At 46.4% G+C, this 24989-nt stretch overlaps 5 protein-coding genes across 12 annotated transcripts; 2 read left to right on the top strand and 3 right to left on the bottom strand.

Moving 5' to 3' along the window:
• Nucleotides 1-277: 277 nt before the first annotated feature.
• xrcc3 (X-ray repair complementing defective repair in Chinese hamster cells 3) lies at nucleotides 278-2610 on the bottom strand. Of its 2 annotated transcripts, none has more exons than XM_011611826.2 (7): nucleotides 2462-2610; nucleotides 1979-2122; nucleotides 1680-1892; nucleotides 1294-1448; nucleotides 1013-1225; nucleotides 786-823; nucleotides 278-590 (listed from the first exon to the last, which is right to left on the bottom strand). In XM_011611826.2, the coding sequence occupies exons 1-7, from the start codon at nucleotides 2514-2516 to the stop codon at nucleotides 335-337; spliced, it is 1074 nt and encodes a 357-aa protein (XP_011610128.2). In that variant the 5' UTR covers nucleotides 2517-2610; the 3' UTR covers nucleotides 278-334. The 2 variants fall into 2 exon arrangements, 1 of the variants encoding a protein (XP_011610128.2); XR_965147.2 differs by having other exon boundaries at nucleotides 449-590; nucleotides 689-823.
• Nucleotides 2611-2760: 150 nt separating this feature from the next.
• LOC101066443 (transcription factor IIIB 90 kDa subunit-like) lies at nucleotides 2761-19592 on the top strand. 3 transcript variants are annotated; one of them, XM_029849576.1, is made up of 20 exons: nucleotides 2761-3040; nucleotides 3450-3658; nucleotides 11993-12073; nucleotides 12192-12365; nucleotides 12445-12476; nucleotides 12551-12623; nucleotides 15895-16044; nucleotides 16129-16222; nucleotides 16337-16463; nucleotides 16540-16579; nucleotides 16688-16783; nucleotides 16854-17144; nucleotides 17223-17284; nucleotides 17388-17469; nucleotides 17710-17762; nucleotides 17830-18110; nucleotides 18187-18238; nucleotides 18312-18480; nucleotides 18570-18628; nucleotides 19372-19592. In XM_029849576.1, the coding sequence occupies exons 2-19, from the start codon at nucleotides 3475-3477 to the stop codon at nucleotides 18599-18601; spliced, it is 2073 nt and encodes a 690-aa protein (XP_029705436.1). In that variant the 5' UTR covers nucleotides 2761-3040; nucleotides 3450-3474; the 3' UTR covers nucleotides 18602-18628; nucleotides 19372-19592. The 3 variants fall into 3 exon arrangements, with proteins under 3 accessions (XP_029705436.1, XP_003971499.2, XP_011610132.2); XM_003971450.3 differs by lacking the exon at nucleotides 19372-19592 and having other exon boundaries at nucleotides 2763-3040; nucleotides 18570-18849; XM_011611830.2 differs by lacking the exons at nucleotides 2761-3040; nucleotides 3450-3658; nucleotides 19372-19592 and adding an exon at nucleotides 11767-11900 and having other exon boundaries at nucleotides 18570-18849.
• On the bottom strand, nucleotides 4488-11679 carry LOC105417527 (uncharacterized). Of its 2 annotated transcripts, XM_011611832.2 has the most exons (20): nucleotides 11589-11667; nucleotides 11448-11494; nucleotides 11182-11274; nucleotides 10987-11114; nucleotides 10778-10918; nucleotides 10636-10707; nucleotides 9806-9976; nucleotides 9639-9735; nucleotides 9341-9564; nucleotides 9085-9250; nucleotides 8785-8987; nucleotides 8262-8379; nucleotides 7975-8177; nucleotides 7705-7822; nucleotides 7461-7630; nucleotides 7140-7237; nucleotides 6494-6609; nucleotides 5155-6417; nucleotides 4973-5041; nucleotides 4488-4518 (listed from the first exon to the last, which is right to left on the bottom strand). In XM_011611832.2, the coding sequence occupies exons 1-20, from the start codon at nucleotides 11612-11614 to the stop codon at nucleotides 4511-4513; spliced, it is 3531 nt and encodes a 1176-aa protein (XP_011610134.2). In that variant the 5' UTR covers nucleotides 11615-11667; the 3' UTR covers nucleotides 4488-4510. The 2 variants fall into 2 exon arrangements, with proteins under 2 accessions (XP_011610134.2, XP_011610135.2); XM_011611833.2 differs by lacking the exons at nucleotides 4488-4518; nucleotides 4973-5041; nucleotides 5155-6417; ... (2 more) ...; nucleotides 7461-7630; nucleotides 7705-7822 and having other exon boundaries at nucleotides 8172-8188; nucleotides 11589-11679.
• LOC105417526 (BTB/POZ domain-containing protein 6-B-like) lies at nucleotides 12728-15727 on the bottom strand. 2 transcript variants are annotated; one of them, XM_011611829.2, is made up of 5 exons: nucleotides 15576-15727; nucleotides 14755-15023; nucleotides 14556-14646; nucleotides 14238-14356; nucleotides 12728-13869 (listed from the first exon to the last, which is right to left on the bottom strand). In XM_011611829.2, the coding sequence occupies exons 2-5, from the start codon at nucleotides 14964-14966 to the stop codon at nucleotides 12837-12839; spliced, it is 1455 nt and encodes a 484-aa protein (XP_011610131.1). In that variant the 5' UTR covers nucleotides 14967-15023; nucleotides 15576-15727; the 3' UTR covers nucleotides 12728-12836. The 2 variants fall into 2 exon arrangements, with proteins under 2 accessions (XP_011610131.1, XP_011610130.1); XM_011611828.2 differs by having other exon boundaries at nucleotides 14755-15042; nucleotides 15576-15718.
• Nucleotides 19593-20702: 1110 nt separating the features above from the next.
• vipas39 (VPS33B interacting protein, apical-basolateral polarity regulator, spe-39 homolog) lies at nucleotides 20703-24467 on the top strand. Of its 3 annotated transcripts, none has more exons than XM_011611835.2 (19): nucleotides 20703-20753; nucleotides 21115-21195; nucleotides 21337-21439; nucleotides 21517-21636; nucleotides 21717-21767; nucleotides 21837-21901; nucleotides 21982-22038; nucleotides 22106-22198; nucleotides 22280-22313; nucleotides 22384-22486; nucleotides 22566-22593; nucleotides 22668-22741; nucleotides 22818-22893; nucleotides 23007-23123; nucleotides 23477-23518; nucleotides 23592-23768; nucleotides 23842-23931; nucleotides 24037-24141; nucleotides 24216-24467. In XM_011611835.2, the coding sequence occupies exons 2-19, from the start codon at nucleotides 21118-21120 to the stop codon at nucleotides 24234-24236; spliced, it is 1434 nt and encodes a 477-aa protein (XP_011610137.2). In that variant the 5' UTR covers nucleotides 20703-20753; nucleotides 21115-21117; the 3' UTR covers nucleotides 24237-24467. The 3 variants fall into 3 exon arrangements, with proteins under 3 accessions (XP_011610137.2, XP_011610136.2, XP_029705447.1); XM_011611834.2 differs by lacking the exon at nucleotides 20703-20753 and adding an exon at nucleotides 20760-20910; XM_029849587.1 differs by lacking the exon at nucleotides 20703-20753 and adding an exon at nucleotides 20786-20836.
• Nucleotides 24468-24989: the final 522 nt, after the last annotated feature.

The raw sequence follows: 24989 nt of genomic DNA, 5'->3' as shown, positions 1-24989 counted from the left end.
TTCGAATAAAAATCCGATCTACTGAAACTTTTACAAATGTGCAAATTATATAACTCCAACTAATTCTCTGCATTAACAGGATGACTATCGAGTGTGATAATCTTAAACTGAAATCGATGTATCTCTCTCTTTAGCCGCCCAGCTTCCATGTGTGTTTGATAAAAGTGCCACTGATAAATCTAATGGAGTCATCGGAAAGGAGAGCCACACCTGACTGACTGTCCCCATACATCTGACATGTAGACTCACTGATAAAGAACAAAAGAAAAACGTGGCATTGCAAATATTTCAGTCACACTTTATTACACACACACCTGTGTTTGTTTGTAATGTTTTAACATATTTGTGAGGACTGATGTTGGGCTTGAATTCTGTCAGAGCTCAGGACCCCTCGAACACCTTCGCGCCACACGGCAACATCCACACCACCTCGGGCAAGATGAGGGCCAAAGACTACCTCCAGCCTGCGGAGGGCGCTGTGCTGGTTGCCACGGGAGATCGTTGTGTGACTGCGCAGCATCATCAGCCGCACACACACCTGATTGGCCCAGGTCAAACCCAGAGCTGGTGAGACACTGGAAGACAGAGGACTGAGAAGAGAAGAGCAAACCCAATCCTGAACAAAGTTCCAACATTAAAATTTTTGTTTCCAAGTTATTGTTGAAGAAACATGAAAGTGTGAAGGCACCTGGACTTTGTCTGGATCTAAACCCTTTATCTGTTTCATGTCTCAAAAAGTCCAGTTGTCTTCAGGAAAAGCAACTTCAACATCGACCTGCTATTACCCCAGAGACTTGTCGGTGTCACTGAACACGTCCGTCACCTGAAACACAGAATCACAGCGAGATTTTAAAACACTATTAAAAACAAGAGTTAAAACTAACACCACAAGGGAAACCACGATAACAGAGTGGTATTTCAAAAACTTATTTTTGTTTCTCCTATTTTCACACTGTAAAAGTGTCTGACTCTTACGGAGAGGAAAGTGGGATCTAAAGGAAAGTGGGATCACCTGGTTGATGCACAGGACAGTTGTGCTGAACTCCTGGCTCAGTCGGTGCAGCGTGGAGGACACATTGAGCATCTGTCTGGTCCTCTCCTGCCACTCAGCAGCCTGGAACTCACACCTGAACAGAGCTGCCAATGAATCCAGAACCACCAGCCGGGCCAAACCCCGAGCCAATAGGAGGGGGACGCGGCGAGAGAGACACACCTGGAGGGAGTCCTGCAGGTAAAGCCCTGGTCAGTGGAGTGACTCTTTTGAACCAATCACGGAGGACCAACAGCACTCACCAGGTCGGCCGTGTGCTCAACATACACGTGATCACTGAACTTGAGAGTGCTGATGAGTGACGGAGGAACGTCAGAGCGCATCACATACTGGTCTGTGACCAGCTGCTGCAGGCGCCGGATAGGGAACGAGTTCTCGGTGCATATGTACACCGCTCCTACAAAATGATGGACAGTGACTGCCCCGCATGAAGCCTTCAGGGATTAACAGGATGCCAGTAAAACTAAAGTTTCTTGTGTTCAAGTCCAACCCTGTCACTTCTTATAATAAGAAAATTACATTTCTGAATGGTTTCATTTATATGTTCACCTAAATAAATCTAACTGGTCTACACAATTACTGCATTTAGCTGGGTCAGAGCTACTGATCAGAGGTCAGGGAATGTTACCCGAGTCCAGTCCTCCATAGTCTGTGGGGTACTGCACGCAGAGACAGAGCTGCAGGGCTAGCTGGGTCTTTCCTGCTCCACTCTGTCCTGACAGCTCAGTGATGCGCCCCACAGGAAGACCCCCTCTCAGCAGCTCATTGATCACCACACAGCCAACACCAAGTCTGAGGCCAGGCTCCAGTCTGGGACACTCTCCACGATGGAGCAGGACAGCTGAACACACACATGTATAAAATCATAAACATGACATGACGATTACGAGCACTCAATTGGCAAAAATGCATGATGGGAGCTCAGACCTGGAACTGGACGGTGTGGTCTGCACGCAGCAGCAGCTGTGGCAAGAAGCTGTTGGACATCTGATGGCGAGAGACCTGTGATGGTCTGCAGCTCCAGAGCAGAAACACAGAGGACGTCCCTGGGCGACCTCAGCCTGGCTGCAGCTTCAATATGTGAATGCAAACACAACCACATGCACGTCTCTTACACCAGGGAATTCCACAAAAACACCTTTTAAACTATGCAGACAAGCAAGTCTTATTTGTTCTCAAAAAATCAGAAAAAGAAAGCCAAGAAGAAGTTACCAATATGGACAATTATCAGTATGAATGCCCCGTACCTCCATCTATATCTAAAAACACACAACACTCTTCATTAGAATGAAAAACGTAAACAGATTTGCTGCTGCTGCTGACGCCCTGATCAACTACATTCGGCAAGGCAACGTAAATGTTTGTTCTGCTGCAGTGAATGAAAGTTTGAAGGAGTCCGTCTCGGTTCACCTCTCCTCACGCCTGCAGCGATCCTCGGGTTCAGCTCCAGGTCGAGACGGTCCATCTCCCGGCTGAAGGCATGATGTAAAACTGCATCTAAAGTTTCATGCTTCAAATCATTCCTGATAAAAGATGGAAAATGCGCGCACGTCGGTGCGACGTCATCAACATGCGCAATCGGTTGAACCATTCACTCGAGTTGGAGAGGCCGATAGTGATGAAATGTAACTCACGCTTATTCAATTCTCATCCACATTTGGTCATAGAACGTTGGTTTAGATTAATGTGTAACAAATTAACTGAGATTTAAATTCCATCAACTAATGTATGGGTAAAAAGAAATACTCCCGCCCGCGCAGCACGATGTCGTCACTATAGAGCCCAACAGGAAGAAAACACAACAGCGAAAACACTTATTTTAAAATGATTGATTCCGTTAACCGTCCGAAGTTTAAATAAGCGTCGCCGAGTGTTTGTGGGTTCAACGTAAGGAGGAATAAAATGAGTTTGGGAAGAGAAAAGAGACCGTCGCGCAACTAACCGCTTTAATCGGATTTAATTTTTTTCTGATAAGTGCTTTTATTTGTGGTGAGTTTGTTTCTGATCATCTCCAACAATGTGATCATGTGACGGCCAGCATTTCATTGTTAGCAAAATAACACAAAAAAATTGAATAACGGGTTTGTTGACAATGGGCCAGGGAGCAGACGCTTAAATTGTGATGATTCCGGAGGGACGTTGACCTATGAACAAAGCCAAGCCAATTGAATCAATGTTGCCTATGCTTTCAAGTGAAACAACCTCCATTAAAGTAAGAACACTTGGAGGTTCTTTTAAAGCTGGCTTGGCGGAAGTGTGCCCTATACAAGTGCTTTACTATTTTTATTACCCAAGCTTGAAAAAGTCAGCGCCTTCAACGGATGAAATATTAATAAGATGGGGATTGTTTACTGTCAGGATCTGTGAGCAAGTGAAGAACCTCCTTTCTAACCTCCAGGCTGCATTGACCTTCAACCTCCATCATGAGTTCACGGGTGTGCAGGACCTGCGGAGGCTCAGATATCGATGTGGACCAGGCAAGGGGAAGTGCTGTGTGCACGGACTGTGGTTCGGTTCTGGAAGATAACATCATTGTGTCCGAGGTCCAGTTTGTTGAGGGAAGTGGAGGAGTTTCATCTGCTGTGGGTCAATTTGTCTCTGCTGATGGTGAGGATTTCTTTAACCTTTACTCATCTGTATGACAGTTGTACGAGAAACATTTTCTCTACTTCTACAAACAAGGTTTTAAGGAGCAATAAGGAGACTAATCAGAACATCTACAAAGTTCAGTCTGAGAAAATACAATCCCATTCCAATCCCGCTTCAGTTTTTAATTTTGAGGAATCATTTCTCATTTGTCTTCCTGCCTGTAAACCATTAGTCCGATTTATCACAATAGCCCTGGGCCTGTTTGCATGTTCTGTGTTTGTGTGGGACAGGGGAAGCAAGTTAACCTTCAGTATGAATGAGATTTAAGGTGGTCGTCTTTGGATGTTAGACCCAGAGGTCCACCTTGAATGCAGCTGCGTTAGTCGATAGACAACCAGCAAACGTCCTCTGCTTTCATGGTTGCATCTCATGACAAACGTCCTGCTGGTCTCATTGGGACTTGGGTTTATTCAGAAGCAGGTCCACCGTCTCTGCTGCCACGCAAAGTGAGTTATTTTAGTGAAGATTATCCTGTGGTGAGCTGTAGAGACTCATGTTTGATGCTGAACAGAATGGGGACAGATGGACACAGACTCTTCTATACATCAGATTATCACCAAAATGGTTTAAAAGCATTGCATCAGCTCTGAGCAGCACATGGTTGCTCTTTGATGACCACTTCTGTAGACTTTTTTGATTTGATTTTACCCAACACTCCTAATCATGTCATTACAACTGAAATTGAGTAAATCTAGTAAAATTATCAAATATACTGTTCTAGTAATGTCAGACTCCATCCCAGTGTTTTCAAGCTGAAGCTTTATTGATGCATCTTCTGGACATTTTCAAAGTCTCCCATCTTCATCCGAGTCACCTTCCTGCACCAACAAAGGTCACATCTGACTCAAACATCCACTACAACAGTCAGACATGTAACAGCTTTATAAAATTTATTTTGTATCATTTTCCTTGAATATAAAAGGACCTACATTCCCTAAATTAGTAAACAGATACTCAAGTTTAAAAGTGACTCCTGATATTAATCTTCAATGGTAAAATATTGATCAGCTGACTGCAGCTGTGGGGAAACATGCTATATGGGCCTGTAAAGATGTAGCTGTGCTAGCTACTGTTAGAGAGACAGTCGTGTTTGAGGAGAGAATAGAAACCAGAGGCAAACTGTACTGAGGTTGTTCCAGTGGATTGGGCACAGTTGTGAGGAGTACCTCTGATGGTGCCTTGGTGAATGCTGGTTTCAGTCTGAGGGGGTCTGGCCTGCGACATATGAGCCAGCCAACCCATGAAGGTCTATGTGGAGCCCAGTGTTTTCACCTTTTCCGAAAGTGGGACCGTTGGTCTCCGTTCTGAAGCTTGGGGGTCTCGCTCCGACCTGTGGTGTTGCTAATTGAGATGAATAGAAAGATTTTAGTGTAGACAGAACTTCAGTTATATCTTAAACCTGGACCCTTCCAAGAATTGCAGTGTGATTTAGAATAAGGCTGTCCCAACCCTACCTGCTGCCTGGACATTTTTCAGCGCAGAATCGTATTTTGTCCCAGCCAGCTGATAGAAGAGGCTCTGGCTTGAAGGAGAATGCACTGGGTTGTGAAGGGGCATTTGCTGGTTTGGGGACACAGTGGTTGACGTTTGATCCAAGTCAGTGGTTTGAACTTGTTTCCCCTCCCAGACCCCATTAGCCACGTGTTCCTGGCTGCTTAAAACTGTGGATGCAGAGTTCAGGGGCTGAACCATCGGTTTCTGTCGGAGTGTATTAACGGAAGAAACAAATCTGCTTGGCGGTTTGACTCTGACATTGTGCACCTTTGAATAAAGCGCATTAGTCTTTCTCCATTCAGTGGACCCTGGTCTTTCCAGGCTCTGCTCACTTTGACTCCTTGCAGAAGACACCTGTTCACGGCTGGCAAACCTCAGTGGGTCCAATTTACCTTGTAGTGTTGTAGGTTGGGGCTTACCAGAAGGGTAGGTCTCACGTTTGCCAGACTGACCTGGACTGTGCTGAGCTTGCGCAGGGAAGTGAAGAGGCATATACTGATGCTGAAGGCCACGAGTCCCTTCACTGTTCAAGTGGTTCCCATCATCAGGCGACCCAAAGAGACTGAACTCCATATCAAGTCTTTTTTGTAAGTTTTGCGTTTTCATTCCAAGGTCTAATTTTAGACCCTGTGGGTCTTGATGTTGTTTATGGCCTGGACTAACAGAGGAGGGGTTATTGGGGCCAGAGTGCCAGATATTTTTAACCTGTCTGGTTGGACCAAGAAGCCTTGACGCCTCAGACTGTCCCGAGTCAATTTTCAATTGTCCAATAACTGGATGGCTAGGCACCTTGCTAGAACCTGAATCTATGGCTAGGGTGGCATCAGTTAAGTCCATATTCTCACCACGAACTACAAAGTTTAAGTTCTGTGTGCTAAGATTTGACAGCTGGAGGCTTATGTCCACCCGGTGGTCATATCCAGGAGGAATACTGTGGGAATGGTCACGAGCAGAGAGGCCAGCTGCTTGTTGTTCCCGATTGTGGAAGTTGTAAAGACCAGATGAAGCCTCTGAAGCAACTTGGTGGGTTTCAATTCCAGAAGCTTCAGGATGGCGCAGATAGTTTGTGGAGGGCTGTGAAGCCTTTTGTCTGTCTGGGTCTCCGCGATGACTGGACTGGTGCCCAACTCCCCCAGACGCTGTGGTTTGATGGACTCTGTGGGAGGGGAAATTGACAGTATTCTCCATCACACACCCTTCAGCTGCAGGTCGATTCCCTGGATCTGCAGAAGAAAGTGTTTTTTTTTGTTGTTTTAAATTTTTTTTTAATCAAAGTCAATTTGGATTGTTCAGTGTAACCTTTAAGACTCTTGAAGACGTCGACTAATCCAAATCCAGGAGCCTCCGATCTGAAGGTTCTGTCCACAGACAGTCTGTTGACTCCACTCAGCAGATAGAAACACCTCACCGTCAACCTATCCAAACACAGTTTATCATTCCCTCTAGGTCCCAGCAGGACCACCGGGACCTACCAGCTGTGTGCTCTAGAAACAAGACTATGATCTGCGTATGTGGATCCATTTAGCCATTTACGCAAAGACCAGACGAGATGATTCAGTTCTGCATTTAAAGCCGTAGTTCTACCACTTTCTCCAGAGGTCAAATGTATTTTGACAGTGTGGCATCAGTCTGACTGCATCATGTCTATTCTCCAATTACCTCTAGAAGAGAAAGTCAAAGTTCTGGAGTTGGGTTTAAATATTGACCAATTGGCAGCTGATCAATATTGGCAGATCAGTAAAAGGAAAGGAGCTCATTAGATTGATCCAAAAACTAACTGGACAGATGAAACGAAGTTGGCTAAGCATAAGAGAAAAGTGTGCAGGAAGGAAAAGGAGATTGGGTCAGTCAACATTTACTTGGTTGTAGTCGTCACCACCAAAATCCTCTACAATGAAGCTTCAGCATGCCTGGAACATTTAGGATTTTGGACCCATTTTCTTACTTGAAATTGGAATCTCTGGAAATAAAGTTTGGTCCATCTGGTATCAGCTGCCTGTTATGGAAGATCTCGTTCTCATAAACCATGTAGGTGTCCCCGACCTGCAGATGATTCTCCATTACAAAACAGAACTTCAGAGGCAATGCCTTAATTTAATTTTTTTAAAGGTTCTGGTATGAGAACAGTGTAAGACTGTTAGATGTTCTAAGACTGTTCCAGAGTATATCACTAAATCACAGAGGTGCGACTGTTTGGGTGAAGTTTGTTGCCTTCATGGCCCATATGAAAACTCACAGAATTTTGTAAATTAAATGTCTTTCATACCGTGTTTCTGGTCCCACAAGAGTCCACTTTGAACTCAAACAAGACTCTAGATCCATCAGTCTGCTTGGGCACACAGGCGGGATCCAAAAGGGTGGTTCTTTCAGGTTTTACTGAAGGCCAGGTTGAGGACAGAGCTGCAACCACAGTCATGGTTCCATCTGTAGAACAGACTGAAACCAGAGGGTCAACAGCAGCCATTTCCGATCCAAGGAATCACAAGGCTACAGCAATGAACAGAACTTACCCATCATGTCCTGGGTTTTGAAGAGGCAGCGTTTGGATGTGGATGTTTGGACCGCCAGACTTTTGGGATCCCTCAGAAGTAGTTCAAATGTGGCATAAAAGTTTGACAGGTTGATTTCCTGGAAGATGGTAGCCAATAGTTAAGTCAGCTTCATGAAACTGAAAACTTTACTTTTGCTTCCATGCACTGAAGACATCTACAAACATCTGGTCCATGAGGGAGGTAAATTTTAGTAACAAAGCACAACCATGGCTGACCAAAGAGTCTTACTTCATAGGTATATCCAATGGAGAACAGGGGTATTTCCAGAACAGTCTTTTGGTTTTGAACAGAGAGAAGATACCCTCTTTGGACAGCCAGCTCACTGGTGAGGGGCGTCTTGTCAACCCCGATCTCCCACAAAGTCTGAGATGATCCCGCCACACTGAAGACAATTGCTCTGTCCAGACACTGAGCTGTGATCTCTGGAGGGACTATAAGAACTCTGAATTTTAAATCAGCATCACCCCAACTGGCTTCAGCCAGTATTTACTCGCAAAAAAAAAAAAAATACTCACAGGCGTTGAAGACCCGTGCTGTGATGGTGGTTTGGTGGTAGTACGACTCCCTCTGAGGCATGATGGTTAAAGTGAAGTTTATATCTATGGAGTATTGCACCACACCTTCACCCAGGTACTGTTAACAAAGTATCTGTCAGTGTCACTTTAAAATTATTAGGTCACTGCTAGTCTGAGATTTCACTTTCTTTCAACTGGATGTTTTAAACTAGTCCGTTTACAAGATAATGTCACCAAATTACCATTAATGAGGAAATACTGGAGATTTGTTTTGCCAAACTAAACACCTAAATCACCTGGGCTGTTCCACTCACTAAAAGTTCACCCCGTTGGTTTTGGGTTAACTGTTAACAGATTTTATGCTTATTATAGCACTTTATTTGAAGTTATTCTCTTCAGTAGTCTGACGTAAATTTATAGCATCAGATACTTTGAGTTCAGAGAAGCTGAAGAATGACATTTCAGTTTCATGCTTGATGAAATAACAGGTCAGAAGTGGCTCAGAGCCTTAGCCAATTCTCACCATCTGTTGGACAACCGAGTCTTTGAAAGGCAGCTGGAGCTGATAAGCTTTGCTGCCATTGTTGTGGACAGAATATTTGATGCTGTAGCCGAGTTTTTCAGACATCTGTAGCTGCTTCCCATTGATCCAGAGGTCCTCTAGTACGACATCAACTGGGATATTTCCCAGGTAGACGCTAAACACCTGGTTGTCAGCAACAGTTTCTAAAGAAACAAACAGAATTCGAACCATTTAAATCTTCGATATATTTCAGGGTGGAGCCTGTGAACATACTGTGAGATCAATGATCTGCTGACTCACGGTTAATAGTGAAGGGTATATGGCAGATCAGGGGCGTGCCCAGCTTTCTTAGCAGGCGGTGTCTCGTGTCGATGCTACTACCATCTTCATACAGCATTGAGAAGATGTGTTCGTACAGCAGGAAGATCATATAAGTCTCTTTGTAGGAGTTCTTTACCACCAGACTCTGCAGGGTAAAAACCATTATCACAGCTGTAACTTCATACCAGCTGCATGTAAATTATCCATCTGTCCACCATAGTTACAGGGAACAAACCTTCCTGTAACCCCCTTCTGTCCCAAAAGGAACCCCGATCTGGATCTTTTGTCCGTGTTGAACCACATGGATGCCCCTGGCTGCAGCCAAGGATTCTTCAAGCAGCATCCCATCCACCCCCAGCCTGATGCTGTTGCTTTGATAGTCCACTCCCTCCCCAACCAGCGGGCTCATAACCTGAGGAACCTCCAAAAGCAGCCAGCCATCTTTGAAAGAGCCCGAATCTGTTGCACAAATAAACAGCCTGTTAGAAGTGTTAAGAGACCACATAAGGGGCGCCTCATGTTTGAGAACTTACTGACAGCGCACGCCATGGACATGTCAATCATCAGTACCATCAGCTTCTTCTTGAAAAACAGAGAAACCCGGATGACCTCCACCGGGACCTCTTCTATCTGATGGTGAATGTAAAGAACTTTTAAACTGTTCAGAGGGGTCGTTTCCATCATTTTTGTCTTAACTCACCATTTTGATCTCTGCCTGCGGCTGATTGTACTGGGCTCGAAGCACCAACCTCTGGGCCGAGGCTGTCAGACTGTAACCCAGTTTCTTGGCTTCACTAACAGACATCGAGTAAACCTGTTCGTCCCCGCGCAAGAACATCAGCTGCCACACAGAACTCGCCATCCGCTGGGCCTGAAGAACACACTTCAGCTGGAGTAAAGAGGCAGAAACACTGGTCCACAATTCAAACGTTCCTCTGCTGATAACCCTCTGCTAAAGCTCCACCCTACAGTCATTGATGGTTGCGTTTCAAATTCAGTCACATCTGTCCAATCAGATGGCTTCTATGAAGAGCTACTTTAGTAGGTGGCAGTAACGGTCCATCCGTCATTCAGATTCTTATAGTTTAGCATTTTAGCAGAGCTTCATCACTAATGGAAGCATGAAGATCAACAGCCCACAGAGGCTGCTCAGAGCTTCAGCTTCTCCAGGATGGCTCATCCATGGATATGACCTACTGGGAGGTAGACTGTCTAGCACAGCGTCAAGAGTGAGGAGGAGATGCCTGCATCCTCCAGGTCACCCCAGACTGCCCAGGAGCTGAATGATTCTCTTATCTCAGTTCTCCTTAGTTTTGAGGATTCTGAATGCAGTCCTCACTGAGTCCAGTGGTTCTACTCATCTTTCTGACATTATTTGGTTCTAAATGAATGAGACCATACAACCACTGAATTTTTAACTGGAATCTTTCCTCCAGATCTGAGTTGTGTGAAAGCGTTCCCTTCATTATTAAATTTGCTTGTCTACAGTCTGTCAGTCGTCCCTTTTCACTTGTGTTGCTGTAACGTTACCTCAGCAAATGCGGCCTGCCACGTTTGTCCAGCATCTCCACCTTCACACGTGGACTGTCGGTTCACGTTGACCTGAAGGTCGGCAGTAATGCATCAGTCAAACCATCATTTCAGTCGTCTGTGCCAACAAGCACGTTCTAACCTCCATGTAGTCCTCCTCACAGATGATCTCCCGGTCTGATAAAGTGAAACCTGAACAGACTGCAGACACGGGCTGGTTGGTCCAGTGGCCATGAGCATCACGCACCATGACATTAAATCTGAAGGTGAACACCTCGTCGTTCTAGAGGACATAACAGCAGTTCCTGTGATATTCAACCAAAATTAGCCATTTGTCCATAGTGGAGCTACCTGATTCTGAGTGAAGCAGGAGTAGTATGAAGCTCTCAAGATGGTGAAACCATCCATTTTAGAGGTGCGGATTGTGTAACCACATTGTGAGGCCAGCTGCACACTGATAGAGTGGACGCCATGGTCATCTACATGAGGAAGCAGAGTGAAGCAAGGAAAAAGAGCCCAGGTCTGTGTGAGAAACCTCTTACTGACCTACAGCCTCAAAGCGAGGAGTCCGTCCTGAGACCACGTGGATCCACAAGTAACGGTCGCGACACTTTGACTGAACAGCCGTTTGTGACAAACCTGAAACAGGCACCAGAGATCACGGAAGAGCTTTAACCTCCTGTAATTTAAAATCTGTCACAACCAAAGATGTTCTCCTTGTAGAGATTGTCACATCACACAGTGGAAAGGATCACTTTTGAATCTCTCACAAATGTGTTAACAAAACAGATAAGCCATTAAATCCATTTGACCTTGAGCTGAGCACTTCCTGAGCTGGAACCACCAGACAAAGATGAGTCTGTGGGATAATAAAATAGTTTAACAGTTCAGGTCCGAGGAACAAATGTGCTGTTTTACTCAGTCGGGCGGTGGGGTTACATTAATCCACTCACCTGATTATTAGAGCAGCCGTCTTCATACTGACGCTGCAGAAGTCACATCTCCAGTGCAGCCAGGTGAGCTGATTATCTGCCTGTTGTAGTCCGGGAGCCGATCAAGCTGTGTCTGATTGACTGTGATTAGACTGTGATGTCTCCAGCACTGTTTACTGGGGTAAAAGCAGTAAATCTTTCCCCTCCACAACATAAACGGGATCAACTCTCCCTTTATATGTGTGAGGTGTGTGACTCTACCACAGCTGTGGTCTCCTGTCTGACCACACAGGTCTGCAGCAGATGATGTCCCCTAGCAGCAGCTGAGTCCAAGTGTGTATTGATGGTTCTGTAGTTGAGCTAAAAGTGGGTTTGTTGTAGCTTCAGTGTTTCTGTGGTGATTATCTTACATTTGATGTGTCCAGGTCCGGTTAAAGCTCCGCTTCTTGGTTCTGGCTTTCACACCAGTGTTGGGAAAGAGAGTCGAGCTCAGACTCTACAGGGAGGTGAGTAGCTTCATCTGCTGCGTCTAACGTTCCACAACGGTGATGTGAAATGGTTGGAAACCTTTTGACACGGCCGTTGTGTTTACCCGACCACGCAATGACCTCGGTGTGTGTTTAGGAAAGCGTCAGATCCAACACCTGGGCAGCCAGCTGCAGCTGAACCAACACTGTTTGGACACGGCCTTCAACTTCTTCAAGATGGTGGTCAGTAAACATCTGACACGAGGACGTAAGACGGAACACGTCATCGCTGCGTGCCTCTACCTGGTCTGTCGCACTGAAGGGACGCCTCGTATCCTTGTGTGCTTGTGTGTGCTTGTGTGTGTGTGGTGAAGTGACCTGGACGTGTTCTCCTCAGCTGTGTGTGTCAGACATGCTGCTGGACCTGAGCGACCTGCTGCAGGTAAGACTGACCAGAGCTGAAGGAATCTGCTCACGTGCTGGCAGGAACCTGTGGTCATTGATTTCTCTCCTCAGGTCAATGTTTACATCTTGGGAAAAACCTTCCTGTTGTTGGCTCGAGAGCTCTGCATCAACGCTCCCGCCATAGGTGAGCCCTTCGCCTTCTTCAGCTTTACTTTATCAGTGAGGTCACCATCATTTTAAAGGTTTTTAATAACATTTAGAGACAGGAGAATTAAAGCATTCCACTCATTTTAGTTCAATAACATTTAATGTTAAATTTAATGTTCATGTTCAACCACACAAAAACCAATCAGCTGTTGGATGTCGATTACATGACTGTTCAGACCTTTGGTCAACTTCAGCAGTAGAACACCAGTTCAGGGATCTGCCCTCCTTGTACCCCCGTTCCATTGGTGCTGTCAGCGGAACACTGGAACTGGAAGGTCACTTTCCCACACTGTACTTCAGTCATCCCCTCCTGGCCAAAGTAGCTCAGCTCATTTCCATCCAGGATGGCGCTGACCGTATAAAAGTTGTCCTGTTCCACCTGAACAGGGTGTTCAAACCACACTGGGAAAGTGCAGCTGGACCCATCTGACAGGAACTTGGTGAGATTCTGGGCCAGAACGGTTCCCTGCCGCTTTAGTTCAATCTTCACGCTGTACTCGGCCTTCCCGCCGCTTGAGCCGTACAGGCCCAGCCCGGCAATGAAGATGCGTCTGTCCACGGCAAACTGGATGCTGTCGCAGCGCCCCCTGTAGCGCCACTGGTTGCTGCGGTACGCCGACGACTGAAAGCGGTGGCATCTCTGCGGCGACAGGCCGACACGCTTCGCCAGACAGAACTCCAGTCTGGGTTTGCTGGAGGCCGTGAACCACAGGAAGATGTCCCGCGTCTCTTTCAGGGTCAGGACATCTGACTGTGCGGCACCATCTGCAAACTCCTGCAGCGTCATGGAGGGGATCCGGACCAGATAAAGAGCTTTGCCCAGCACCGTGCGCTGGTTCCTCGCTGTCCCGACCAAACCCTGGCGCCGACATTCAGCCGTGGCCCAGCGCAGCGCCGCCTGGAAGACTTGGGCCTCGCGAATGTTCAGGGATTCTCTCTGCAGGATGATCTCGAGCGTGTGCAGGTCAATATCACAGAAACCGTCAGATCGCAGAGCGAGTTCAGCCTGAGTGTCGATAACCTCCCAGCAGCGCTGGGTCAGGTCAGGCTCCTCGAACAGACGGCTCTGAGACAGCAGCACACAAGCGTTCTTCGCCTCAAGACTCGTTTCCAGGAAGCTCACACAGGCCTTCGCCAGAGCTGGAACTATGTATTTCTTGGCGGCGTAGAGTGTGGCGAGGACAGTGTCGGCATCCAACTCGATCTCATCGCTGTACATGTACCTGACACACCAGAGAGAGACATTAGCTCACATCTGACAGCTGACAGAGCCCAGAAATCAGGCTCAGCAAGAGTCTGCTGGACCAACTGTGGCAGCAAAACAGGAATATGTCTCACACACGCAAAGACTCAGACAAACACAGAGTAACACATACTTGCACAGTCACCACTTTTTCCACTAGCAGCCTGCTTTGGTTTGGCTCAGTAAGCTACAGCACCTGAGTCCAGCTCCGTTAAGGAAGTGCCGACAGGCCTCAGGCCCCTCTAGAGAAGGTCCAGCGTAACTCCAGCGTGCAAAAAAGGGGCAGTAACCAACCGACGCACACACATCTGATGACCTAACTGAAGACAGTGGGACCTTTAGACTCACTTCAGTAAAATGAGGAAAGCAGCTGGTTGAACATCAGGGATGTGGATCGCCGATTCTCCCTCAGCTAGATCCCCATAGAACATGGCTCCAAACACAGAGCTCCCCACCGCCAGGACATACTGGGAAAAAAAGTATACACATGGCCCTGTCACACAGAACCATCTGTGCCTGCTACAGAACATGCCCGAGCTACTATAGAGGCTACCTGAGATGCTACACAAGCTGACCAAGCTCCAACAGAAGCCGTCTGGGCCATTTAAGCCTCATTAAACATTAAAGTAAAAGTAAAGGCATCTCAGGTTGCCCAGGTTCCTGTACCTTATGAGCAGGAACTCTCTGAGTCTCTCCTGGAGGTCCAACGATGAAGTGAACATCAGACATCTGCTCGTTGTTGAACATGAGAGCATTCCTGACCAAAACAAGAAAGGGTTTCAGAAGAACTTCAGCAGGTTTCATCTCACTCACACAGGGTTCACATTTATACAATCACATTCAGAATCATCTGACAGGTGCTGACCTCTCTCTAAGCGTGGGCTGAACCTCCTTCCAGCCGTCTCTCTCCTCTCTCTCACTGTTGCTAAAGTCCTGCTGGGTGCCACCTGCCTCCCTGCCATCATATTGGTCGTGGTTTCCTGTGGGTGGCTCAAGCTCGTTCAGCTGGATGAAACTTTTCTTCACCTCCACCTCGCCGCTGCGAGGGAGGCTGGTGGAGATGAGCTCAGCGGCCATCGTCACCTGGTTCCGTGTCCTGCTCCCAGCACGGTGGTGACCTCACAGCATGATGACCTGTCAGACACAGATTAATCTGATCCAGATCAGATTGGTGCGGATTAAAGCTTCATCTGTGGCCACCAGTAAATCCTGTCATGAAAGGTTCTCATCGGTGGGTCTGGGTTCTACCACAGCGGATCACAAGCTTCATTAGCTAGTTACAGGACAATTTATTTTAACAAAACCTGACCACATGTGAGGAATCTCGCCATTGGAAACAGTCCAGGTCTGGATCAGACCCGTTTCTCTTTAAGCCAAGGCAACACCTCTGCAGGCTCCCATAATATTCTCGAGGTAAAGTTAGCTGTTCGCTAGTGGGACCCAAACACATCAGCCCACGCCATTCTGGTTTGAATCGGGATGGACCACAGTTCACCCGTCACCAGTGGCGATAATACAATCAGGAACCGACCTGTGACTATAAAATCAATAATCAGACGAGCAGAGCGATCGAGTCGCGATTGTTGTTAGCATCTCTGCGGTATCATCAAATAGCGCTGCCACGACGACACGCCCAAACAACCGGACCGTTCGAACCCAAAGCCACGAGCCAATTTGTGTAGTTACCTGTCTGACTGTCGAGGGATGCTTTTTCCGTGGTTAACGACAAACACGCCGATGGCAGCTCCTGCCCGAGTCTCCAGACGCCATTTTACTGCTGCCACGACCGCTTTCACCGCGCTGCGCCACCAGGGGGCGACATGGCGCCGCACGGTCGTTGTGCTGACACTACTGACACAACCACAGATAAAGTCACATACTTATCACACTTTATATCAAGCAGATCACTCTGACAGCAAAGGCTGGGTTCTAGCTCTTTCTCTCTCTCTCTGACCCTGGCTGTAACTGGGATGCCTGGTTTGTTGAGTGCCTCACTTCTCCGCAGACCCATGCCTCTACATCCCTCGCTTTGCTCATATGTTGGAGTTTGGTGTGAAGACTCACGAGGTTTCCATGACGGCTCTACGTCTGGTTCAAAGGATGAAAAGAGACTGGATGCACACAGGACGTAGACCCTCTGGACTCTGCGGAGCAGGTATAGGATAAATCTAGGAGCATGTGGGAAATCTAATCATTTTTGTGTTCCTGAAGCTCCTCCTTTCTCCTCATGTCTTCTCAGCTCTCCTGGTAGCTGCACGGATGCATAAGTTTCGTCGTACAGTGAAGGATGTGATTAGTGTGGTGAAGGTGTGCCAGACCACTCTGAGGAAGAGGTAACAGTGACAAGAATACCTGTAGATGTTTACATCCCGGCCGAGTATAAATTCAGTTCATCAACGTGACAGTAGATGATCCGAAAGAGAGATCACAGCATGTACTCCCCTCAGATTAACAGAGTTTGAGGACACACCCACCAGCCAGCTGACCATTGACGAGTTCATGAAGGTTGACCTGGAGCAGGAATGTGACCCCCCCTCCTTCACAGCTGGACAGCACAAGGTCAAGATGCAGCAAGTAAGTCTCTCTACCTCTGACTTCCTGCTGTCTGATGAGAGTCATCAGCAAGTCAGTCGATCATCATTTTCTGCAGCTGGAGCAGGAGCTGACCAGGAAGCTGGATGACGTGGAAGGTCAGTACTGGGGCACAGGGGCACCGATCAGGTGAAGATCGGGGCATTTTTACTTCAAATGTTATTATTTTTGTTCTATATAATGATAAATCCATCTCATCTTGATAGGAGAGATCAGCTGCTACAAGGACGAGATAGAGACTGAACTGGAAAAGAGTCGACCCAAACTGAGAGGGATCTACAACACCTTCACCAAAGAAAGCGGTCTGTTTCTTTCTCATTCATTCTGATCTCCACAGGCAAGAACTTTTAAAGGTCTCATTGCTGCTTTCAGACCCTGCAAAGGCTGAGGTTATGTCTGTGACCTCTGACCCCATGGAACTAGAAGATGAAGTTCAAGCTGCTGCCCAAAAACTGACACAGGACTTCCTGTGTCATGTAATCCAAGAGCAGGAGGGGTGGGTCAAGAAAGCAGAAGACGGTGAGCATAAGGAGGACTTGCTAAAGGAAACGGTGAAGTCTGTGCGTCAGGGCCCCCCGCTGGGTATCATCCTTGGTAACTTGTCAAGTGCGGCCAGCTTGGACCTCCAGCAGGACCTGGAAGAGTCAGCCACAGAGCTGGAGGGTGAGACCAGAACCAGCCACGTCAAAGACCAAACCTAATATGGGGGAGTTTTTCTCACGGTCTCATGTTGTTTTCCAGATGAGCAGTTAAAGGGGGAAGAGTTGGACCTGGACGGCATCGATGATCAGGAGATTGAGAAGGTCATTTCACTCTCTTGAGTTTTCTGTGTTGACCCGCCCACCTGTGCCTTTATTGTGAAAGGCTGCGGAATCTCCTTGACTCCTTGAACATTTCCTCCCACAGTACATCCTGAACGACAAGGAGGTGGAGGTGAAGACAGAGCTGTGGATGAGGCAGAATGCCGAGTACCTAAAAGAGCAGAAAGGTCAGGACACTCTTCCCCACAGACAAATGTCAGTGTCCCCACTTCATCTTCTGCATTAAACTAGGAAGACAAATAAAAAAGAACCAACATTTCAGTCTCTGGCAGGCTCATCTGACCTTTGACCTCTGTTGTCAAGACAGGTTGTGAGCACTTTGGTTCACACGTTGCACTCCTGTGAGACACAAGCACCGTGTGCAAACAAGAATACATGTTTATTGATAAGTTATTGGCTGTTTCCAGAGAAGGAAGAGAGGATCCAGAAAGAGAAAGAACAGGGAACCTACAAGGAGAAGGTGAGTGACCAACAGAGCACAGAATGTTCCAAAGAGGTTTAACCCAGAACTAAATATGTCTGTTCAGTCCAAGAAACCCAAGAAGAAGAGGGAGCGCATGGAAGCATCAACGGCAGGCGAGGCCATCGAGATGATGCTGGAGAAGAAGAAGATCTCCAGTAAGATCAACTACGATGTCCTGCGACACCTCAACAGCAAGGGGAAAGGAAGTGGGGGGGGCAGCAGTCCTTGCAGGGCTTCTTCTGACACCAGTGCTGCAGCCGGACGCAAACGACTTCCTCGCCGACGTAAGAAGCCCACTGGAGCCAACGTGAACCTTTTCACCAGCGCTGACGTCATTGGGAAAAGGTGAAGGATCATTAATCGTCTCTTATTGAGCAGATCACTTCTCACTTTCTCATGTTGTGAGTCTCTTTTGCTTCAGAGTTCGCCTCCTCATATCATCCACATCAAAGAAGAAGAAAGTCTCTCTGCAGGTAACCACCCACACCTGACTCCGCCCATTTCACCTGATCAGACACATCACAGAAATATTCACACTGATTCCAGGCTGAAAACCTTGTTGCCACGACAACGGATACTGCACAGGCCTTGGCAGCCACCGTCACGCCTGATCCCGATCCCGGTCCCGCCCCTGCCGCTATCTCTCCTCCCACTCTGCTGGAAGAGGAAGAGGAGGTGGAGGAGGAGTGTGTCAGTGCCCTGCGGCTGGTTGGAGGTGAGATTTGTTCTGAAAATATAAGCTAGAGCTGCATTCAGGGCAGAGCCGTGTCACTAATTGATTGATCGATGTCTTAACTGTTCCAGATTATGGCTGTGAGGAGGAAGAGGTCTTCTAGTGACTGACTTTTGACCTGTGGGGGAAGATGACTGATCAATAATCAGCCATCAGTCATAAATTATGCTTTTTTATACTTCAGTCAGTGATTTAAATCATTGACCTTTTTAACGGACTCTTCCTGTTGTTAATATAAACGTGTTTCCACTGTGTTGATATGAATGTCCGTGAGTGTGTTTTGTTTTTTTGTATATTTGTTCATGATGAAAAAACATTCCTGCAAACAATTAAATCAAGTGAAGCAGCTAATTCAGTGTTTTCTTCTTTAAAATATCTTTTGTTGATTGATTTACGGGCTTGTGTCTTTATATCGGATGCATTATTTTAAGTTGAGATATGTGATTAATAAGGTTATTTATCCATTTATTGATTACAGCGTTATTTTCAGTTCCAAAGGTGGACGTATCCGCTAACTCGCATGCCGGTTCGCTTCCTGTTTATGTAACTCTGCTTAAAAATGCATGAAATCTCTCTTCTTAGTATCTTTTGTGACACTACAAACGAACTGTCGATGTAATGTACTGATAATTGTACATACAGTTATACTATTAATGATAACACTAATGATAACATAGAAGAAACTGAGCACTTTCCCCCGACATTCTTGATAAAGTTGTTTTGTGTTCAGACGATGAAGAGTAACACAGATGATGAAGAGTTCTGGACCAGGTCCAGGTTGGGAGCTTTCGACTTTGGTCCTGAAGATGAGGTAAGCAGGGCCAAGCAGGTTTAGGTGTCTTCTAGTGACTGACTTTTGACCTGTGGGGGAAGATGACTGATCAATAATCAGCCATCAGTCATAAATTATGCTTTTTTATACTTCAGTCAGTGATTTAAATCATTGACCTTTTTAACGGACTCTTCCTGTTGTTAATATAAACGTGTTTCCACTGTGTTGATATGAATGTCCGTGAGTGTGTTTTGTTTTTTTGTATATTTGTTCATGATGAAAAAACATTCCTGCAAACAATTAAATCAAGTGAAGCAGCTAATTCAGTGTTTTCTTCTTTAAAATATCTTTTGTTCTTTTAGCTCACTCAGCTAATATTAGCTAATATTGAGCACTGACATCAGTGTTCAGCTAATATTTACATGCATCACCACATGTCACTGATACATTTTGACTTGTTTAGCTACAAAATAATAGCCGCGCAGATGATAAGACCAATGTTTGATGATAATGAGATGATTGATTATTGATCCAAGGCTGTTGGTCATTAATGTGACACAGGGCGTTTGCATCTATGTCTCCATAAGATCTCTTTTCATAGGATGGCAAAGACGTCGATAGTTTCTGATCGGCTGCAGGGATGTCGGATGGAGACTGTCCCAGTGATACTCAGGTCAGGTTATTTGAAGACAGGGTCCCACAGACCCCCACTACTAACGTCACAACATGGATCAAACTTTTTCCTTTATCGCATTTTATTATGTGGACATCATCTGCTTGTTGCGTTCGAGCCTGTCAGTACCCAAATGTGTCTCTGGTGGCATGAAAGTAGGTGCGAATCCAGCCCTCCTTGGTGGAGTCCTCTCCAGACTGATGGGGGTGTAGTGTATAGGTGTATTATCTTATCAGACCAGTGCCAGTTGTTGGCATTGGTTGCATGTTCTCACTCTTTAACAATCCATTGAGGATCTCCTTCACCCTCTTGGCCATTGGGGATCATAAATACTGTAGGTTACTCGTGAACAACTACAGTATTACTGTGTACTTGTACCCTGATTGAGCTTGAAAGTACTGTTTGTTAAAGCAGAGTAAAGTCCTCTTCAGCTGAAACCGAAAACCATCATGCAAATGAGGGTAGGGTTACAACTTCCCCATAAGATCTTCAAAATAAAACGCCCATCTCTGTCTTTCCCTGCTCTTCCCTCTTATTTTACTTTTATTTGAATTATGTTGTCACTTTGATGCATTTAAACTTCAGATTATATGACATTTATACGCTTTTATTTAAACTTGTGACATCACATCAAGTTAAGATTCAAGATAAATTATGTAAAAAATAATAATTAGTTTATAAGTCTGTCATGTATTTGAACGAGTGTCGCTACTTATGAAGCCTCGTCTATCGGCTGTTCACTACAATTCCCATCAGTCACCGCACGAGATACAGTTTCCGTTTAAAACAGGAAATGAGCAGCAGCTCAAGGTAAAGACAACAGCTGATTGATTTACGGGCTTGTGTCTTTATATCGGATGCATTATTTTAAGTTGAGATATGTGATTAATAAGGTTATTTATCCATTTATTGATTACAGCGTTATTTTCAGTTCCAAAGGTGGACGTATCCGCTAACTCGCATGCCGGTTCGCTTCCTGTTTATGTAACTCTGCTTAAAAATGCATGAAATCTCTCTTCTTAGTATCTTTTGTGACACTACAAACGAACTGTCGATGTAATGTACTGATAATTGTACATACAGTTATACTATTAATGATAACACTAATGATAACATAGAAGAAACTGAGCACTTTCCCCCGACATTCTTGATAAAGTTGTTTTGTGTTCAGACGATGAAGAGTAACACAGATGATGAAGAGTTCTGGACCAGGTCCAGGTTGGGAGCTTTCGACTTTGGTCCTGAAGATGAGGTAAGCAGGGCCAAGCAGGTTTAGGTGTTTATCTGTTATACATCGTAGTCTGAGTAGAAGAAAATGAGTGAAGTGAAGAACAACAAACACAAGGTCGCAAAATTCCATTGCAGGAACCACGTTGACTTTATCTGTTGTCAGGTTAAAGAGTCGAGGCAGGCCGTAAACCAGATCAGCCACATGGTGGAACTCAATAATGACGATGATATGCAGAAATTCAGCTGGAGTGGGGACCCTGTGGGCAGTAAGACGTTCCTCCTGAATATCTCTGGAGAATCTGCGACAGGCTGCATAGTTCACGCTCTCCACCTGTCTCCTCAGGTATCTCTTGGTCCGTCAGAGAAACAGAACTATCCAGTCAGAGCACAGAGAAAGGTGTCGCTGATACTCCAAGCATCATTAAGAGTAACTCGGGATACTCTCTGACCTCCCTTTTCAAAGGTGAGACAGGATCAGGTCACGTGACCCACAAACACTCGGGTGTAGGTCATATGACTGATGTCGAATCTGCTACTCTGCAGGAAAAGCTAAAGGAGGACTTCCTGAGAAGAACTTCCTGTCCTTCAGCGATGGTGAGTTTAAACTCTGAATGAAGACGTGGGTGAAGACATTAAAATTCACGGTCTGTGTTTGGGTTTTAGCATTGGACGACTCACCTGTTAGACTTCATACTGCAGAAATCCGAAATCCCAAATTTGAGTACAAGGTAACAACAAGCCCGTTAGCGGTCCTGTGATAACCTGATAGCTAGTCATGTGGTCACCCTTGTGTGGGCTGTGATCTCAGGACTTCACCAGTGACTGGTCTCCTGAGGAAAGTAGCAGAAGACTGCAGCAAGGAAAGGTGACTATCTGTGTGACTGCAGGATATCTTCAGCAGCAGCGACACTCACCCCCCCACCTTTTCTCAGGCCGTGCCTCTGGAGAAGTTTCGATCTCTACGGGACAAACTGTCGCTCCTGGACTCTGCCATCAGCACCAACGATGGAAACGTCATCACAGCCGTAACTTTAGTTATGATCTGACAGACAATCCGACGTTATTCCTGATGTCGCATGAAGCAGAATCTCTTTTCCCTCCACCAGGTTCTGATTCACCTGAAGAGAACGCTGAGTAGAGGTGAGGTCAGAGGACAGAGCAGGTCCAGGAACTGTTGGCCAATGTTCACCCTCTGCATCTCCCTGCTTAGAGGTTCTGTTCCGGGAGCTGGCGTCCAGGCCGACGGCTCTGAGACACTTCATCCAGTATCTAAACGAGACCGGAGAACAGAAGGTCCTGCTGCAGCTGCTGGGGTCTGTGTCGGTACCACCTGAACCCATGTCGCCTGCCCGCCCTTTCTGATCTCTCCTCTCTTCTTCTGCTCCTCCTCAGAGCTCTGGGACGCACAGAGGAGGCAGCGGTACGTCACTATTGGTAACCTGGAGTTCTGTGTCCGCGTTTAAATGACGTTCCTGTTTGTTTCCATGGAGTCAGCTGTTACAGTATAAAGAACACCTTAGCATCACTGATGACAACAAGAGGCGGGACTTCCTGAAGAGCTGCCTCAGGTGAAGGGCTCAGTCAGACCACCTTTGTCCAGTTATTGACTCCAGATGCTAAAGAAAAATGTGGTTTTGTTTCCAGGCTTCTGTTTTCTGCAGAAGATTCCGCCCACGTTGAGGATCATTTCACTCTCCTGGAGCGGCAGCTCATGATCCAGGTCTGGTTTTAGTATCCTTTCCTTCACCGATGTTCTTCCCAGGAATGTCCTCCAGTTTCTCTACTCTTACATAAAATCTCAACTGCAGTTTAATCCCAGTTCATTGTTGCTAGGCAACTGATCGGCAGGCTGAGTGTGGAGGAAAACTTCCAAAAAGAGCTTCAGTTCTCAACATGCCACTGATCACAACACTGGCCTACTGTTGCTTCAACCATTATAGCAAGCCTGAGGTTAGTCTGGGTTAGTCTGGGTTAGTCTGGGGTCAGTCTGAGTTAATCTTTGTTAGTCTGGGGTCAGTCTGAGTAAATCTTTGTTAGTCTGGAGTCAGTCTGAGTCAGTCTTTGTTAGTCTGGGGTCAGTCTGAGTTAGTCTGAGTTAGTCTGGGGTCAGTCTGAGTAAATCTTTGTTAGTCTGGGGTCAGTCTGAGTAAATCTTTGTTAGTCTGGGGTCAGTCTGCGTAAATCTTTGTTAGTCTGGGGTCAGTCTGAGTCAGTCTTTGTTAGTCTGGGGTCAGTCTGAGTCAGTCTTTGTTAGTCTGGGGTCAGTCTGGTGTTGGATTCACCTGTCTCTTTGTCTCTGTCAGGGGAACTTCAGCAGTCCGTTGAACATCCGTCAGACTTTCAAGGTGAGCGCTGATGTTTATGTTATTAACATGTTACCATGTTCATGTGTTCACCTCACTGACCTGCGTACCTCAGATCACAGAGAAACAATACTTTATGACCGCCTTGGCTGCTCGGGCTGAAATGAAGGCGTGGCCAGACGTAGATGCTCTGTTCACCAGCAGGAAGTGGCTCGGCCTTACCCGGAAGAAACCGCCACTTAGTTTTCAACGAGTCGTTGACATCCTGCAGAAAAACTCTGCCCCCACACAGGTGAAATGGGAGGAGCCTGTAACTGTTCAACCAATGACAAGAGAGAACAAGAACTGTACTGTTTGATTGATAGGTGCTGCAGGACTACGTGGCGATGGTGGAAGATGCAGAGTTGAGGATCAGTTTGGCACAGAAGCATAATTGTCATGACATCGTCATTAATGTGAGCCTTTAAAACATGCGCTTTGACTGAAGTAAAACGTATTCAGCCAATCAGAACTGTGCACAGGACTTGTGGACATGACTGACAGTCCTCTTGGTCAATCAGATGTACCGGGACCAAAAGGACCGCCTGCAAATGATAAGATACCGGGGAAAGGTGGGCAGAGGCTCAGCAGAGGAGAGGAAGATCGATGAGTTGTTGAACAACATGGTGAGATGGAGAGGGTCAGCTTCATCATCGCCTTCATCATTTGACCCAACTGAACTTTGTTTCTCCTATTTCAGCAAATCAGGTGGAAGAACTGATCAGATGGAAGAACTGAACTCCATTCTCAGACTTTTATTGTGAAGGAAACGGGCAGCTTACAGAACCAGGGCATCTGTGTAACCATGACAACAGCTGCATACTGTCAAATCAGATTTTTGTTTCCCTGACCACAGAGGGATGTCTGTCTTGACTCCACCCATAGAGCAGGGTGGTGGAGCTGTTATTGTTGTGTCTCTGAAAATCTAAAAATAAAAACCGTGAGAACATCAGTTGTTGGTGGAGCATCACACACTAGAGAAGTGGGTGATGAGGTGGAGGGCGCTGCAGTGACACCTGGGACTGGGTCAATGGTGACAGAGGGCAGCAGGGAGGTTTCACCATCTTTGGCAGCCGACAACCAACAACCACCAAACGACTCCCCCTGCTGCTGCCTCCTCATCGGGTTCTGTTTATTGCATTCTGCTTTGGTTCCACATCAAATCCTTTATGCAAAAACCTGCACTCAACACCTGCCCCCACTTCATTCCCCACCCACACAATAACAACGCAAGCACTTGTCCTTGGCAAGGTTTTGTCCAAAATTCAAATGGTCTTTACACGTCTCCTGACCTACGAGGTCCTCAGAGGCTCCATCATATCTGGAGGAGCTCCCAGCCCCAGATCCTGCCAGTAGAGCGCTCTGCTCTCAGTGTGCTGGTCTACTGCTGCTTCCAGAACCGTTAACAGTGTTAATGGGAGCCCAGCCCCCTTTAGCTATCAGGCCCCCTGCTGTTGAACCAGCTCCCTGTCCA

The sequence above is a fragment of the Takifugu rubripes genome, chromosome 16 (genome assembly GCF_901000725.2).
Source record: "Takifugu rubripes chromosome 16, fTakRub1.2, whole genome shotgun sequence".
NCBI classification, from domain to species: Eukaryota; Metazoa; Chordata; class Actinopteri; order Tetraodontiformes; family Tetraodontidae; genus Takifugu; species Takifugu rubripes.
This window is presented reverse-complemented; position numbering and strand designations above follow the sequence as displayed.

Bases quoted from the DNA above. Each gene is read 5' to 3' on its own strand.
- xrcc3 (XM_011611826.2), bottom strand. From the start codon at position 2,516: ATGGACCGTCTCGACCTGGAGCTGAACCCGAGGATCGCTGCAGGCGTG. The intron at 1,893-1,978 runs GTCTGAGCTCCC...GTGTGTGTTCAG, and splicing joins ACCACACCGTCCAGTTCCAG to CTGTCCTGCTCCATCGTGGA. The intron at 1,449-1,679 runs GTAACATTCCCT...ATCATTTTGTAG, and splicing joins CTATGGAGGACTGGACTCGG to GAGCGGTGTACATATGCACC.
- LOC101066443 (XM_029849576.1), top strand. From the start codon at position 3,475: ATGAGTTCACGGGTGTGCAGGACCTGCGGAGGCTCAGATATCGATGTG. The intron at 17,145-17,222 runs GTGAGACCAGAA...GTTGTTTTCCAG, and splicing joins GTCAGCCACAGAGCTGGAGG to ATGAGCAGTTAAAGGGGGAA. The intron at 18,111-18,186 runs GTGAAGGATCAT...CTTTTGCTTCAG, and splicing joins GCTGACGTCATTGGGAAAAG to AGTTCGCCTCCTCATATCAT.
- LOC105417527 (XM_011611832.2), bottom strand. From the start codon at position 11,614: ATGAAGACGGCTGCTCTAATAATCAG. The intron at 11,115-11,181 runs GTCAGTAAGAGG...TTCCTCATGTAG, and splicing joins TCCTCGCTTTGAGGCTGTAG to ATGACCATGGCGTCCACTCT. The intron at 6,610-7,139 runs GTAAGAAAATGG...GTGTTTGGATAG, and splicing joins TCCAGAGATTCCAATTTCAA to GTTGACGGTGAGGTGTTTCT.
- LOC105417526 (XM_011611829.2), bottom strand. From the start codon at position 14,966: ATGGCCGCTGAGCTCATCTCCACCAGCCTCCCTCGCAGCGGCGAGGTG. The intron at 14,647-14,754 runs GTCAGCACCTGT...TGTTTTGGTCAG, and splicing joins CAGCCCACGCTTAGAGAGAG to GAATGCTCTCATGTTCAACA. The intron at 14,357-14,555 runs GTACAGGAACCT...TTTTTTTCCCAG, and splicing joins AGAGAGTTCCTGCTCATAAG to TATGTCCTGGCGGTGGGGAG.
- vipas39 (XM_029849587.1), top strand. From the start codon at position 20,801: ATGCATTATTTTAAGTTGAGATATGTGATTAATAAG. The intron at 22,314-22,383 runs GTGAGGTCAGAG...CTCCCTGCTTAG, and splicing joins GAAGAGAACGCTGAGTAGAG to AGGTTCTGTTCCGGGAGCTG. The intron at 22,742-22,817 runs GTGAAGGGCTCA...TTTTGTTTCCAG, and splicing joins TTCCTGAAGAGCTGCCTCAG to GCTTCTGTTTTCTGCAGAAG.